The 16607-nt window shown below is 48.6% G+C and overlaps 1 protein-coding gene across 8 annotated transcripts in view; it reads right to left on the bottom strand.

Annotated features, from left to right (window-relative positions):
• TRPC3 (transient receptor potential cation channel subfamily C member 3) overlaps positions 1–16607 on the bottom strand; it is a 77336-nt gene that overhangs the window by 29048 nt on the left and 31681 nt on the right. For 6 of the 8 annotated variants that reach the window (XR_004968413.1, XM_036314869.1, XM_036314870.1 and 3 more), the window contains exons 4-6: positions 7375–7539; positions 4471–4687; positions 2140–2373 (exon numbers count right to left, since the gene is read on the bottom strand). Coding sequence is in view for 7 of the 8 variants with exons in the window: in XM_036314869.1 (XP_036170762.1) it covers positions 2140–2373; positions 4471–4687; positions 7375–7539 (616 nt within the window). In the remaining variant the exon portion in view is untranslated. The remainder of the gene's footprint in view (positions 1–2139; positions 2374–4470; positions 4688–7374; positions 7540–16607) is intronic. The other 2 variants (XM_036314873.1, XM_036314875.1) reach the window with 1 other exon arrangement.

The following is a 16607-nucleotide window of genomic DNA, read 5'->3' as shown; positions in this document are numbered from 1 at the left end:
TCCATCAGAGGGCAGCGTCCCACCCCGTCCCAGCTTTCCCCTCTGTCTCCGCGCCTGTCTCTTTCATTTTCTCATTCCCCCGTCGCCCCTCTCAGGACTCGTGTCCGCTCTCTAGCCGCGCTGGTCTCAGTCCAAGAGAGAAATAATTATAAGAAATGCATGAATCCTACACTCAAGCGAGTTATTCCCGTGGAGAGGACACTGGGGAGGGACTCAGCTGACTTCGCGTCGAGCAGAAACAGAATTAAGTGCGAAGGATGAAGGGGTTCAAGGCTTCATGAGACACAGGCGGCCAGGATGACGAAGCGACAGGCCTGACCAATGCCCCCCAGTTACCAGGTTTACCGGCCAACAAGCCTGTCAGCCTATAAACTCGGGGCACAGAGCTTCTGTATACCGTGGGCGTTAGTTCATCTCGAAGTTAACGAAGTAAAACGTCGTAATAAGAGACCTGAGACTGTCCCGATCACAGTGGTACTGTCGGCGCGGTATCTGAGCACGATACCGTGTTCCTGGAAAACGAAAACTGCTACTGAGCCACAGAGGTTCGAACGAGGCCCCCAGCACCCTTCCAAGGTCACTTCTCAAGGTCACAGCAGACTATGTCCCTGGAAGGCCGATGAAGTGCGATGCGGCTGATTGTGTGTGAACCGGGTCGTTCCCGGAAGAAGGCAGGCATCACACACATTTGCAACAACAATAAAAATGGCCTTTTATTGAATGTTTACTGCGCACCAGGCACTGAGATTTCAACAGCCCCACAGACCTGGTGTTGTTATTACCCTCCTTTCCGAGATGCAGACACCAAGGCGTGGAAAGGTGAAAAACTTGATCAAGCCCTGACCAGTTTGGCTCAGTGGCTAGAGCGTCGGCCTGTGGACTGAAGAGTCCCAGGTTCAATTCCGATCAAGGGCATGTACCTTGGTTGCGGGCACATTCCCAGTAGGGGGTGTGCAGGAGGCAGCTGATCGATGTTTCTCTCATCGATGTTTCTAACTCTCTCCCTTCCTGTCTGTAAAAAATCAATAAAATATATTTTGAAAAAAAAATTGATCAAAATCACACACATAATGGGCAGTGTGGTCTGAATTCACAAATCTCCCCTCAGATGACAGCCACTAACAACAGATGAATACATGTAAAGAAAAGGGTGATCGTGAACTGAAGTATGTATTACACAAAAATACACCAAGTTAATTACAAATGGTGATCGTTTGTTTCTTTGATCTGGTCTCCCTGGTACAGAAACCTCTTTGCTCCCCGACTCCAAGGCAGCGCGCTTACATGTCACAGGGTGTAAACGTACATCTCGCTCTGGAGCCGACGCTCAGCCCCCTTCAGGGCTGTTAACATGCCCCACACTGCAAGGCAGCCGACAGGCTACGCTTACAGGCTACGCTTCACGTCGGAACATGCGTGAACTCTGTGCCTGAGTTTCCTTAGCTGTAAAACGAAGGCGGGACCGTAATTCCTAAAGACTTTTCCAGATTTGAGATTTTGCAACGATGGGAACATCTGCTCGTTTCGGGGGCCTGATCCCGCCTCAGGGGGAGGGAGGCTGCGGTTCACTAAGGTGGCGCGTGCTGGGAGGGCAGGCGTCGGGTCCTCGCGCGCTGGGCATTGGCCGGCCGCGCTGCTCTGTGACACAGGTGTGTGGCACCACCGCTCCCCGCGCCACCGGGAGGAGGGCACGGCCTCCTCTCCGAGACTCTGCCGGTTCTCAGAGCCTGTGACCTGGTGGCCACTCTGTGCAGCTCACCTGTACAGGTCAGACCTCAGAGACATGCTCTCAGGGACTCCTCTCCCACATCCATCACTTTCTCCAGCTAGTCCCCTCGTCAAACAGGCTCATGTCCTCAGAGGCCCTGAGGGCAAACTGTGTTCTTAGACTTAAAGGTAATTTTTCTCCTCCTGCAGCACCTTCTTATTATAGATCTGAAAACTAAGGCACAGGGAAGCAAATGACTTGAACACAGTCACCCAGCCCTGGAGCATCAGCCTGGACAGGAACCCGGCTCTGAAGCTCATGCTGTCTCCACCGTCCAGAACTGCTCAACTCACCTCTTCCATACACATCCCCTTCCGAAGGCGGTTCCCAGCGCCTCCGGAAGCACGAGGACCCTGCAGCGAGGGACTCACCGTAAGTGAAATACTGTATCTCCGGGGGCAGAGTGACTTCGCTGAGGTCGCTCTCTTGGACGTAGCTGTCCACATACTGCTGCGCTTTCGTCGCCTGGAGGAAAGCCAGGAACCTGGCCGTGAACGCGGCGATGAAGATGGACAGCATCCCGAAGTCCAGCACGTTCCAGAGCTGCACGATGTACTCCCTCGGGCCTTCCAGCCAGAGCTCCTTGCACTCGGACCACATCATTCCTGCCAGGACACACGGGGGACTGTGAGGCTTGGTGGCTCAGCCTGAGCCGCTCCTGTCGGACCCACCATCAGCCCCATCTCTCCACCCACCCCATCTGCAAAGCACCGTGCTGGGGGCCACGAAGCAGATGCCCTGCTCACTGAGAAGAGGTGATGGAGGAAGGTCCCACAGGAATGACTCCCTCCCCCAAGTTAGAATCTGGTGAAACACACCTCCACCCATGGTCCCAGCAACACTGCCACTCAGATAGAGGGGCGGGGCCGGCAGGAGGAAACACACCAGGAAGGCTCTGCAAGTCACCGGATTTCACCCCAGGAGGATTTTGGAGGAGGAAGAATCCTATATAATAAAAGCCTAATATACAAATCAACCGAACGGCAGAATGACTAGTGGGTCTGGCGAGCGGGCAGCACCAGGCCAGCCAAGGCGGGTGCCAGCAGGCAGAGGGAGGGGACGGCAATCAGGGGGCGGCAGTGACCGGCAGTGGTGACGGCGGGCAATGGGAGCCAGGGCCAGTGCATGAATTTTCGTGCACCGGGCCTCTAGTTCATCTTTATAAAATGACATTGGCTCATTATCAAGCCCTAGTGATTAGGGGAGAAAGAGCCCCCACATGAGCATCGTACTGTAGACTTTTAACAAGAACAGCTCCTCCACCCCACCACCTGCCGTAGCCGGTTTGACTCGGTGGAAAGAGTGTTAGCCTGCGAACTGACGGGCCCCAGGTTCAATGCTGGTGTAGGGCATGGGCCTCGGTTGCAGGCTTGATCCCTGGTCCTGGTCTAGGTGTGCGTGAAGGCAACCAATCGTTGGAAAAATATCCTCAGGTGAGGATTAACAGAAGGACAGCCTCCCCATCATGCCTCCCTCACTCCCTACCCCTCCTCCTTCCAGCTCCACGCCGGGGAGGGCAGGGGTCGCTGGGGAAAAAAGCCCTTCAGCAGGGAAGCCTGGAGGCTATGAGGAAACTAAAGGCAGAAAAGGCCGCCCTCGGAGAAGAGGACACACTACTCCTCGTCTTGACTATAAGGGGAAACTACTGTGGAGCTTTTAAAGGAAAGTCAGTGGCTCAAAATAAAATGTGTAAGAGAACTACTTGTCCCAGATCGAGGCCACAGGAGTGAATGAGAGGGAGGAAGCGACCTCTTAAATCAGGAACTGAGAAGACACCAAGAAACTTGCTGGGGGAAAGAGAGCGGGCACATGAAAAGGACTTTGGATTAGCGGTCAATAAACTGGCTCTAACCTCCATTGTTTCTCGTGTTGCCTAAGATTTTTACTCTAACACAGCTAGCTATCCACAAGGGCCACTGTGAGACAAGTAACTGCACTCTGAAAATGGACTCTCCTATCAGCTCTGAGACGGAAATGATATCCATGTTCTTCAGCATCAGCTAATAGCCACCTGAGGGGGGGTGGGGGGTTACACCACAAGAATTTCAGTGAAATATTGGATCATCACAGTGAGTCACATTAAAAAAACTTCCATTTTACTCAATAATCGAAGTTAGATTTCAGGAACATAGTATATTAATATTTTCATGTTACTCACGAAAATTTTAAATTTAGTATTAGGATACCTGATGGCATTATCAAGCTGTCAAATTACTGGATGATTTTGCTATTCTGCTAATCCAACGATGGTGATACTGCCACCATATATGTAAAATAACATTTTTAATAGAAGATGACATTGGGGTGGTGAACACGCAACACAATACACAGATGATGTGTTATAGAATTGTATACCTGAAGCCTATATCATTTTATTAACCAATGTCACCACAATGAATTTAGTAAAAAAAGAAAGATAATGATGATCATTATGTAGATATTGGTTTTTGTTTGTTGGTTGGTTAATCCTCACCCGAGGATATTTTTTCCATTGATTTTTTTTTTTTAAGTGGAAGGGAGGGAGGGGAAGAGCCAGAGAGAGAAACATCCATGTGAGAGAGGCACATTGATTGGTTGCCTCCCGCACATGCCCTGGACCAGGATTTGAACCTGAGACCCTTCGCTGCTTAGGCAGGTGCTCTAACCACTGAGCTAGATAATGTTTTTGATAGAAATCAGAGCCCTTAAAATCCAAGGCTTACCAAGGACCCAAACCATTATTAGCATCTCGGTCCACGTGAACTGGGTGGTCTTGACCCTGAAGATCTGCTTGGGGTAGTCGAGGACCGTGACGTTGGGCAGCGTGCTGACGCCTTCGAACCTGTCCGAGGCGTTGAACACCAGCAGGCCCAGGAAGAGGATGAAGGAGGCCGCGTGCGCCACGAACTTCATGAAGGGGCTGCGCAGGACCTTGCCCAGCTGCGGGGAAATAAAAATAAATACAAGAAAACTGACTTTTGCAAATCTGGCTCCTCCTTATGAAAATGACTCTACAGGATAAAAAAACAACAACAACCAACAGATGAAATGAGAACACTTTCAAAGCTTTGCTTCTGCGTCCGACAAGCTGTCCGTTATAAAAAGGACTCCTTTTTGGGGACGCCTCCTCCAAAAAATGACTTAGAAGTCTTCACACTTCCCTGTTTCTAAATATCCCATTGTCTCAGGACAGGCCCCAGTCGCAGGCGCATTTCTGAAGTCACAGGGCGCGCCCTGGTGATTCTTGTTTCTGCACGGAAAGACTGTGCAGCGTCAGGGCTCTCGGAGTCCGGGAAAAGCAGGCCCAAGTGTGGAGTGGGTAAGCCTTTACTGTGGTGCCGTCGAAAGGTTGTGATAAATTCGTAGACTCGTTCATTTACAACCGAAATGTTATGACGTATCTGTCGCACAGTAATAACACTTGGAAGATTAAAAAGTCTTCCTACTGCAGAAGTAAAGTTTAGTCCCCTTTTCTAAATGTCCCGAAATCAAGCTGTGCTCCGTGTGATAGAAAAAAAAAAGCAAAAACACGTTATAATCGGGATAAATATCTGTTTCTATCCCAATTAGAAGAGGGAGATACACAATAATTAACCCTCTACGTGGGTTAATTTAACTGAAAGTCACCCATCCCCGAGTTTGGAAAATCATATAAATAGTGCAAGAGCACCTTTTATAACTTTCATTTAGAACTACTTTAAGGTCGCTCCTTTCAAACCCCATGTGACAGGATGTCCTGGGAAGCCCCATGTTCTGGGAGAAATGAAAACAATTCGCCCTGTCCCCAGGGCCTCCGCGGTCGGCGGACAGGGAACACTTGGTAGGTTTAGCAGAGAAGCTCTCCATCCTTCACACTCAAACCCTGCGTTCCAACTCAGTCTGTGGCCTCAGGAAGCCCCAAGTTCACGTTTAAAGGACTGCAGACTCCAACCGATGTTTTCGTACATCCATGGCCTTAACTTGACGTCAACAACCAACCAAGAACTGGCCAGCGCTGCTGGGGCCGACCACGAAGGCACGCAGACCCCTGTTTCCTACAGGGGAATGGACACGACTCTCACACGTCACTGTGCTGCTGGGCGGCTGCGCCTTAGGGGGTGGGCAGGTGAGGGGGGTACAGCTCCTTTCCTTGGGCGTAGCCAAGTCTCCACAAGTTTGGTCTTTAAAAACTTCAACTAACATGAAAGGGAAGCCGCAGGCCTGCACTGCAGATGGGGTGTGTGCAGAGAATTCTTGCCAGGCTGTCTTGTCACCATGAGGTGATGGTAGGTGGCAGGTATAAATGCGGGTAGGAACCACTCTGTCCCCTCCCCCCCCTCCCCACTGAATGGCGTTCCCACGCGGGGAGCTGGGCTTCTATGAGTGAAGAGGAAAGGGGGAGTGGACTGCGGGCGCCCACTCGGACCTGAAGCAAGTTCCCACGATCGAGCCGCCCTGAGGGACAAACACGTATGAACCTGAGCTCCCGCTCCTTTGCCCCAGAAAGGGCAGCTATTTGGGTGGGATGTGACTCTCGCTTTAAGGCATGCTCTCTCACAGTATTTATAGTTTTTAGTCTTAAGCGCTCGTGCATTTGAGGGATCGTAAGAGACTTTTCCATGATACATAACCAAGGAACTCAGTCGAGCCACCGAAACGGATCAAAATGACAAACTTTCTGCCCTGAATCACGAGGGCAGCTCCAGCATGATGAGGTGGATGGATACCCGCCCCCCCCCCCGCCTCCCCCCTACCCGAGCGCATAAAGGTGCCGCAGAGCAGGACTGTGCCGGGAGGCTGCTGAGCCAGAGGGATGACGGATTTCCAGGGTCGCTCGCTCGTCAGTGGCCTTGACTCATTCTGCCTGAAACTGCCTCTGATTTAAACAAAACCAGATTTGGGAATGTAAAAACAGGATTACGGCATCTCAGAACAGCGCCTGACCCTGGCAGTGGCCTCTATGTGCCTAAGGCAGATGCCCTAAGCTGCCCAGCACTCCTTCCCCGTCTGGCTCAGTGGTCCTCGGGCACAGTCAGATGAGCTCTACACTGGCACGTGGGAGAGGGAGAAAAGTCGTGAACAAAACGATTCAAGCAAAATAAACAAACCATCTAAAATTCCCAGTCCCCAAGCCCCCATGCTACACTTTCCCTCCTTCTGAAGAACAAAGAGCTTGGGGAGCCTGCGTGCACTTTCTTGGACTCTGGATAACACCACGTCGGCAACTGCGCTTAATACACTCAGCCACGTGGCGTGGACAGGCCCAGGCAGCGCCGCCCGCCGGCTGTCAGGCTGGTGGGCCGTGGTCCCCCTGCCGCCGGGCCGCCCCCTGCCCGCCCACGGCTGGCCCGGCGGCTCTCTATGCATTAAGCTGCCAACAGAATGAGAGCATACGCAGCTTCACTCCAGCAGCAATTTTATCGTAAAAGCCAGAGCATCACGTGCCTGCAAAGGCCATCCATCCCCCTGCACCGCGTCCTCTCTCACCCCTCAGTGGAGCTGACCCAGTGACTCAAAAGCAGCATCCTGTTCTGGAGGCAATTAACACCGAGGGTGAGACTGACAAGAGCCTTAAGCAGGACGCCTTTTCCTTTCAAGAGGACGTGCACACCAACCACAGAGGAAAGGGGTCGGTCGGGGAGCTGTACCCGGCTGCACGGCGCGATCCAGTAGCCGACGGCGAGGAACGGAAGGCCCAAGGCCACCACCAGCACCACCAGACACTTGATGGCTATGGTCTGCTCCCGCAGTCCTGACAGGTTCTCGTACCAGATGGTGAGGAGCTGCTGCTGGCAGTTGGGGTGAGCCACAAACTGGGGGGAGAGAGAGGGAGGCGGGTTACCACACATCGTCCGCAGGGCAACTGCTGGAGGCTAAGATGAACATCCTAGACCTTAGTGCACATGTTCCAGAAGGTACGCACTGCAGGGCTCAGTCCCATTCCGCTCACCTTCCCAATGGCTTTTCCAAATTGCTTTGGAACTAACACAGTGGTTCTCAACCTTCCTAATGCCGCGGCCCTTTCATACAGTTCCTCATGTTGTGGTGACCCCCCACCATAACATTATTTTCGTTGCTATTTCATAACTGTAATGTTGCTACTGTTATGAATCGTCATGTAAATATCTGATATGCAGGATGTATTTTCATTGTTACAAATTGAACCTAATTAACGCATAGTGATTAATCACAAAAATAATATGTAATTATATATGTGTTTTCCGATGGTCTTAGGCGACCCCTATAAAAGGGTCATTCGACCCCCAAAGGGGTCGCGACCCACAGGTTGAGAACCGCTGCTCTAGAAGAACTGGGACTCCTTGCAGGCCCTGTCCTTCTTCAGGGAGCAGAACGGACTAGTCATCAGGCCGACACCAAAGGGTGCCCTTTGGAACTGGGTCTGTCCTTTGAATGGCCAGGTGCAGTTTGCCCAGGCTCAGGAATTATTCAGGGTCATTCACAAGTCAACTATAAGAGCCAAGATATTTTTGTATTGATTTCAGAGAGGAAGGGAAAGGGAGAGATAGAAACATCCATGATGAGAGAGAATCATCGATTGGCTGCCTCCTCCATACCCTGACTGGGGATTAAGCCCGCATCCTGGGCATGTGCCCTTGACTGGAATTGAACCCAGGACCCTCCAGTCCGCAGAATGATGCTCTATCCACTGGGCCAAACCAGCTAGGGCAGGGGTGGGCAAACTTTTTGTGAGTGCGTGCCAAAACCAGCAAAATCTCTGACTCAAAATCCTTCTGCGTGCCAACCCTAATTTTTTGAGAACATGTTACGCCTACTTGATATCTCTTATAAAGTGTACGTATGTGAAGAACTTTGAAGAAATAATAAAATTCATTAGAGCGACAAAAACACCGTATATGATGATGAAAAATACATTTATTTTTAATGTATACATGTACACCGATAGTCCGACAGAAAACTTTCTGACTCCGTTTGATATTATCAGTGGGACTTTTGCTGCTGCATCACTGATGACAGAGATTTTACATCAGGTTTCTATTTCGTGACCTTCAGGGATATGCACGAGCTACTACTGTCATCCGTCAGGCTACTCCTATTAGGAGACTTAGCAAAATTCATCACTGAGAACAGATTCACAATTATAAATGGAAGATTATAAGAGAGGGTTTCGCGTGCCAGCAAAAGTTACTGGCACTCATGCCAGGGGTTGCCCACCCCTGACCTAGGGCAAGTGCCAACATATTTTAAAAAAAGAGTCTTTAGTGCTGCTGAAGTCAAAGTATCGCTGTCTTCTACAAAACAGAATAAACAGTAACAGTGAACCAGGTGGGACGCACCGTGAGATGTTTGTGCGAACTCTGAGAGGAAAAGGGAGCAGCCCCAGCCCCACCAGGCAGAGGGCTCATCTCTAATCAAGTCCTAGTTCCTGATCCTAAAGCTCCGTAGTGGCTCTAGGCCCATGGTTGGCAAACCGAGCCACATGAGGCTCTTTGGCCCCTTGACTGTGGCTCTTCCACAAAATACCACGTGCAGGCGCGCACGTACAGTGCGATTGAAACTTCGTGGCCCATGCGCAGAAGTCGGTATTTTGTGGAAGAGCCACACTGAAGGGGCCAAAAGAGCCGCATGTGGCTCGCGAGCCACGGTTTGCCGACCACTGCTCTAGGCCATTCCGAACGTTATTTGACTCTTTATCAAGAGCACGCCTACAGGGCAGTGGAGAGGTTTCCACCTCCCGGTTTTTAGTTTCTTTTCATTGAAAAAATAAAATAAAATAAAACCTCACCCCCCAGGGTGGGCAATGAGCCCCCTCTCGCCTGCCCTCTGGAAGCCCGTGGTGGCCACTCTGGCGGCAGCCACGGTGCTGCTTTGCAGGGAGACAGATGTGGCTGACAGATGTGGTTGAGGATGAGTCTCCAAACACTAGATTTGAAATACTTAACGGAGTTTTTTTCAGTAATATAAACTGGCAGGATTTGGGAGAGTCAGAAGTACGAAAAAGAAGACGCTAGCTTTTCTTGTTTGATGAGCTCAATGTGAAAAAGAGTATTTGAACTTGCACGTTCCTCTCAATTCACTTATAAAAATCCCAGGTCCCGAGGGTCAGTGGGCACTGCCAGCCCCGAAGTAAATATGAGACCTTCTTTCCAAACTCAAGATTCTGTCACTTTTCCAACGTTCTGATTTTTGAAAATAGCATTTCAAGGTCAATGCAGACATTATTTGAACTCATGATACATGTGCAGATATATTCAAGGTTGATGGCTTCTGGAGGTCTTTGTGGCAATTTCCCAGGATTCTTGAGAACTCCAAATTTCCACTTCTGCCCTGTGTCTGTTGGATCACTTCCTTCCTGCTTCACCCCTCCTTCTGTGAGAAATCCTCACCCCTCTACAGTCCCTGTCTGTCTCATTCACTCACTCACTCACTCACTCACTCACTCACTCACTCACTCACCCTTCAACATGTCATAAGTCCCTCCCATGAGCTTAGGCCTTTGGTAGAAGGAGATGAAAATGGAAGCATTCAGCATTGCCTTAAGGCAGGGGTGGGCAAACTTTTTGACTCGAGGGCCACAATGGGTTCTTAAACTGGACTGGAGGGCCGGAACAAAAGCATGGATGGAGTGTTTGTGTGAACTAATATAAATTCAAAGTAAACATCATTACATAAAAGGGTACGGTCTTTTTTTTTTTTTTTTTTTAGTTTTATTCATTTCAAACGGGCTGGATCCGGCCCGCGGGCCGTAGTTTGCCCACGGCTGCCTTAAGGGATGAGTGGTCCTGATCTGAGGCACACAGCAAGCTATCAATAAATGTGAGAAAAGCAGAGATTAAAAATGGCGGTGGAGTAAATGGATGCTACACAGACACACTCCCAGGACCAAAGTGGAATTACAACTAAAATACAAAAAAAACCCATCTTGAATAATCAGCTGAAGACTAGTTAGAGAGAACCCTGATAACCACGGACTTAAAGTGGAGACCTCATAGAGACTGGTAGAAGGGGCAGAGGCGTGAAAGGGCTGGCCAGGTTCAACAAACAGCAACTGAAGTTCCGGAGAGATATCTCAGCTGTGGGGGTTCCACTGAAAACTCTGGGGTCTAATCCCCAAGCTGGGCCCCCCAGCAGAGAGCACCAGAATTGAGAAGGGTACCCACACAACATCTGGCTGTGAAGAGCAGCACATGGGGTTGCTGTCTGCCAGGGGGAGAAACGGTTGGAAATTCAGGCACCCTCTTAAAGGGCTAACACACAAAATTTTCTGTGCAGCCACCCACCTTGTGCTCTAGCAGAGGGAAGGGCAAAAGTGGACTGGAGTTGTGTGAGCAGAAGCCAGGATTGGGGGCTCCGGAGTTAGAGCTTGGAAAGCAGACACCCTAGTTTCCTGTGCTGAATCATTCCCTCACGCTGGGGAGGTCATCTTTCCCACGCAGACCTTTGCTATGCAGGTGGTTTTTGCCTGGGGGTAATACAGTTGCCCCACCCTATTAGAAAACACCTTGCCCCAGCACTTGGAGTTTCTGAGGCCCATTAAGAGACTGAGAATAACAGCCTCCAGGCAGAAGCAATTGCCCCACCCTGTTGAAAAACACTCTTGCCACACCTGTGGACGATTGCCTGAGGGCAACTCAAGACACAATTCTATCAGTCTGTAGACAGAGGTGGTCTCTGGAGGCTTTGAGTCTTTGCCTGACCTAATTAGTCAAAAGCAGCGTTTGATACTGTCCTGCACTAGAGATTGAGATAGGTAGCAGATCTACCTAATAAATGTGAGAAAAGCTATTAGAATGGAGACCTGGACTCATATGCTTGTCAAGATAGTCAGCATTTAACACAGTCTTAATTTGAATGTTGGTCCAAATGCCTTGATGTTTAGAGGGTCTGCATTTGTGGGAAGTTGGATGGATGCAAATAAAAGGCAGACCTGTGACTGCAGCCAGGCTTGGCTTGGCATGGGGTGTGGTGCATCCTGGGAAATCCACAGGTAGAGGATGTGATGTCAGCAGATCAGATTACCGCTTGGGAAGCACTTTTTTATAGGCTGAGGGTTTGCTCAAGTCAGAAAATGCCTACTGAGTTAAAAGACAGGTGACGTGTCCGTATGGAATTGGTGGACAAATGTCCCTCTTATAAGTGTCCTTGGTAGGTTTTGAATTCTCAAGGGTCTTTCATAGCTTTTGAACTCTCAAGGACAGAAGTACTCATGTTGTAGTATGGCTCCCTCTTCCCACTCCTGCTCCTCCTCTGCTCTTTAAACTTGAAGATGTGCTTTATGGCATTAATTACACTGTATAAGGTTACATAGCCTCAAGACTTGATGGAAATCCATCCTTTCCACGTGGCACAAGGGGGTGATCCATCTTTGACTCACTGTGACTTGTTCACATAGTGCAGATCCTTAACAGGTACACTTCCTGTATCACTAATTTTTCCCTCTTCTTAATTGAGATAATAAACACCACTATATGGTACCTGTTGACTCCCCCTCCCCCATTTATTTTTAGAGAGAGTGGAAGGAAGGGGGAGAGACAGAGAGAGAAACATCAATGTGAGAGACACACATTAATTGGTTGCTTCCGCACATGCCCCAATCGGGGCCAGGGATTGAGCCTGCCCTTGAACCGAGGTACATGCCCTTGACTGGAATCAAACCTGAGACCCTTCAGTCAGTGGGCCAATGCTCCACAGGCCGACACTCTAACCACTGAGCAAAACCAGTCAGGGCTGTTGACTTTTCTTAATCCACGGGAAAAAAGCAAACAGGTATTTTCCCCCGTGATTTTAAATCCTACCACGAGCATACCAGGACCATTTGAAAAAGAAAATGAAACTGATGCAACAGTCACAAGTGAGGGCGGAAAAGCTAATCCCTCTCAGGGATGAGTTTTGCTCTGTTTAATGACTTCAAAACAGGGCGTGACCTTTCTCTCTGGACTGGTTTTCCTCCTAAAGCACCCCTGCCGCCGCCCGCCAGTCCTAGTGGCTGGAGAGAACGCGTATGTTGTTTCCTAACGTCAGTGGACCAGCAAACCAAAATCTTTCCAAAAATAATGCCCTTATTCGAGGTTTCCTGATTTAAAGGAACAATGATTGACACAGAAAATCTCAGTCTTTCCATGGCACAAAACGACTGTGGCATGAGAAAACGCCTTTTTCCTGCCAAGTTGACTAATAGGTTGTAAACCGAACCCCCATTTGTGGCAGACTATTAAGAAAAAATTCACGGTACACTATGTTTTCATGAAATCTGTCTTTACCAGAACTACCTTCGTGGGGACACTGCGTGGCAGAACATGGTGGGAATGTTCCGTTTTGCTTTTAATTTCATTGTTGGAGCCTCAGTTCATACAATTTAAAAGAAAATATTCCTGTGGATACAACCTAGATCAGGGGTGGGCAACCTTTTTGTGAGTGCGTGCCAAAACCAGCAAAATCTCTGACTCAAAATTCTTCTGCGTGCCAACCCTAATTTTTTGAGAACATGTTACGCCTACTTGATATCGCTTAAGGTGTACGTATGTGAAGAACCTTGAAGAAATAATAAAATTCATTCAAGCGACAAAAACACAGTATATGATGATGAAAAATACATTTATTTTTAATGTATACATGTACACGGATAGTCCGACAGAAAACTGTATGACTCCGTTTGATATTATCAGTGGGACTTTTGCTGCTGCATCACTGATGACAGAGATTTTACATCAGGTTTCTATTTCGTGACCTTCAGAGATGTGCACGAGCTACTACTTTCATCCGTCAGGCTACTCCTATTACGAGACAACAAAATTCATCACTGAGAACAAAGATTCACAAACGTATGTGGATGAAACCAAAACACTGGTCGGCTCTAGGAAGGCAGGGAAGGTTAAGGCAGAGGCATAGAAATTGCTCTCCCCCTCTCTCGTCAATCCATGTCTATGGTCTTTAAGATAACTTGTTATGTAAAATCATTTATTTATCTAAGATGCACCTACACTGAATTTGTCTGAAAAATAAAAAAGTCGGTATTAAGAAAAAAGTTGTAAATGGAAGCTTATAAGAGAGGGTTTTGCGTGCCAGCAAAAGTTACTGCGTGCCATGTTTGGCACATGTGCCAGGGTTGCCCACCCCTGACCTAGATCATTCCATCTTCCTTTTAAAGTTGTTGAGTTGTGATGTATAAACGGAAAACTTACATGGTTCGAGTTTTCTGGATTTCGAACCCACCGGGTGTGAACTGCTCTGCTACCTCCCTGTGCCTGGGCACAGACTGGCGGAGGCTCCCCGGTGTGGGGTCGGGGCCTCGCTGGCACGGGCGCCCCAGAGTCTCTGCCGCATGTGTGTCCCCCGGTGTCTCGCTGCGAGGCTCCACCGCTGAGCTTTCTCTGCAGGTGCTGGGAATAACTTTATGTCTATATGTTGCTGCATGTCTCTTTTCCGGGTGGCTGTCTCCAGTCACACTTAAGCCCACCATGGAGGAGAAAGGAGAGCGGACAGGGAGCGGTGGAGATGTCCCTGCCTCCTCAGAGCCCTTTTTATGAAGATCTGGCGTCTCTTATCTTTGTCAAGGGCTTTCTTACAATAGACGGAGTTACTAGCAGTAGGCAGAAGGCTTGGTATTTCTGTGGGTGCAGGGGACTGGCATTCCTCTTTAAGGCACACGGAAGATGGATGGAGAGTCAGAACTAGAACTCCGGACTTTGGGGGGGAGGGGCAAATAGTCCCTTATTCTAATTAAAAAATAATTCGTGTTTTTTTTTCTTGTATGCATTTTCAAAAAATCAAATTTCATCTTCCATTCTCTTGAAGTAGCAGAATGTAGGTAGCCCTACGAACAGTAACAGTATTTACCATCTTTCCAGTTGTGTTATTTCCCTTAGAGAGTCCTTAGAAATGATGACTGGTCTTCAAAATTCCTGATAAAAAGCATGATTGTTTCCTGCCAGCAGCATTTGATAGCCCGTTTCATCAGAAGTATTAAGAATCATAAGTTTTTATTATTTAATAATTTAAGAGAGGTGAAATAGTATCTGTATTGTAATACGCATTTCCTTTGTTACCAAGGTGCTTGAAAATTTTAAATGTTTGTTAGACATTTGGATTTTCTCTTCCGTGAATTACCTGTTTAAGCTCTTAGCTTATTTTTCTATAGAGCTCTGGAAATTTTTCTCATAAATTTATTTGAGCTTGTTTGATATTAAGAATACCAATCAATTATCCTATACAATAAAAGGCTAATATGCAAATCGACCAAACAGCAGAACAGCCGGTCGCTATGATGCACACTGACCACCAGGTGGCAGATGCTCAATGCAGGAGCTGCCCCCTGGTTGTCAGTGCGCTCCCACAGGGGGAGCACCACTCAGCCAGAAGCTGGGCTCATGGCTGGCAAGTGCAGCGGCAGTAGCAGAAGCCTCTCTCACCTCCGCAGCAACGCTAAGGATGTCCGACTATCAGCTTAGGGGTGTCCATGGGAAGCAGGCCTAAGCCATCAGTCGGACATCCCCCAAGGGCTCCCGGACTGCGAGAGAGCACAGGCCAGGCTGAGGGACCTCCCCCCTTCCCCAGTGCACAAATTTTGTACACCGGGCCCCTAGTAAGTTATAATTGAGAAAAAATATTTCTCCCAGATCTTTCTAATGTACAAGGTTTTAGGCTGCATGTGAGCGAACTATTTATATTTTTGCGTTGTTATTCCCTCTACTGCTTTTATTTTGGAAAGTTCTTTCCCACATAATCATTACATTCATGTGGAGACCCCTGCTATGCAGATCTTTCATATTTTCGTTTTCTTGATTAACTGCCATCGAGTCCCTAAGGCCTGTTCGAACCCGTGGTGCGATTCCCGAGCTCTGGCAGCTCCGAGCCCAGAGAGGAGTCGTAGACTCAGAACCAGAGCCGGGGGAGAGATCTGGGCAGATGGCAGAAGACACTTCCTGAGTCTCCTATGGAACCTAACAGCCTGCCGTCACATAAAACTGGTTTCCTTGGTGGAATTATGGGCTGCTGTGACTAAATAGGAGTGTATATTTTTATGAGGGGAAAATTCTATAACATAAAGTTACCTTGAAATCCCAGTGCCTTTCATGTAGCCACAGGCACCTCAGAGCCACAGTGTGTGTGTGGCGGGGGGGACGGGGTGGGACGTGCATCCTTATAATCTGAGAGGAGATTTTTCTTGGGAAATAGAAAGGAGATGGGGGAAAGGGCGTCAGGAGTGGGTGGGTATTCTCCCTTTTTGCTGGAGTGGAGCTGGGTGAGTGCTGAGAACAATTCAGGAAGCCTTTGAGAGGGAAAAAAACAGAACTTGAGGCTTTGGGGGCATTCCAGAATAGAGCTCTTCTTTACATTTTCCAAATGAACCTTCCAAATCAAAGACTTTAACTAATGTTCATTGTATAGCAAACCAGAACATCTCAAAGTCTTAACTCTCCTTTCAGTTCCACATATATTACTTTTAATTATAGATATATATTTTAAATATATACATATTTAATATATCTTTTCTAAAATATATTTTTATTGATTTCAGAGAGGGAGAGGGAAAGAGAGATAGAAACATCAATGATGAGAGAGAATCATTGACAGGCTGCCTCCTGCACGCCCCCACTGGGGAGTGAGCCCACAACCCAGGCATGTGCCCTTGACCGGAATAGAACCCTCAGTCTGCAGGCCGATGCTCTGTCCACTGAGCCATCCCGAGTAGGGCCACATGCATTCTTTTGGTTGCTGTTTCCTGATAGTTGACTGACAGCACGTGTATTGTTGCTAATGACACCTCCTACGCTGTGGTCTCCACACCCATTCATTTAAAATGGACACGCAGGGACTTGCACTCTGTGAGACAGGGGGTGACAGACGCACATCTGCAGATGAGCTGTCTCTGTTCACAGGACACTTTCAAAGCCAAGATCGA

The sequence above is a fragment of the Myotis myotis genome, unplaced genomic scaffold, assembly GCF_014108235.1.
Source record: "Myotis myotis isolate mMyoMyo1 unplaced genomic scaffold, mMyoMyo1.p scaffold_m19_p_6, whole genome shotgun sequence".
Lineage (NCBI taxonomy): Eukaryota > Metazoa > Chordata > Mammalia > Chiroptera > Vespertilionidae > Myotis > Myotis myotis.
The sequence above is the reverse complement of the archived record's forward strand: the minus strand, read 5'-3'. Positions and strand labels throughout refer to the sequence as shown.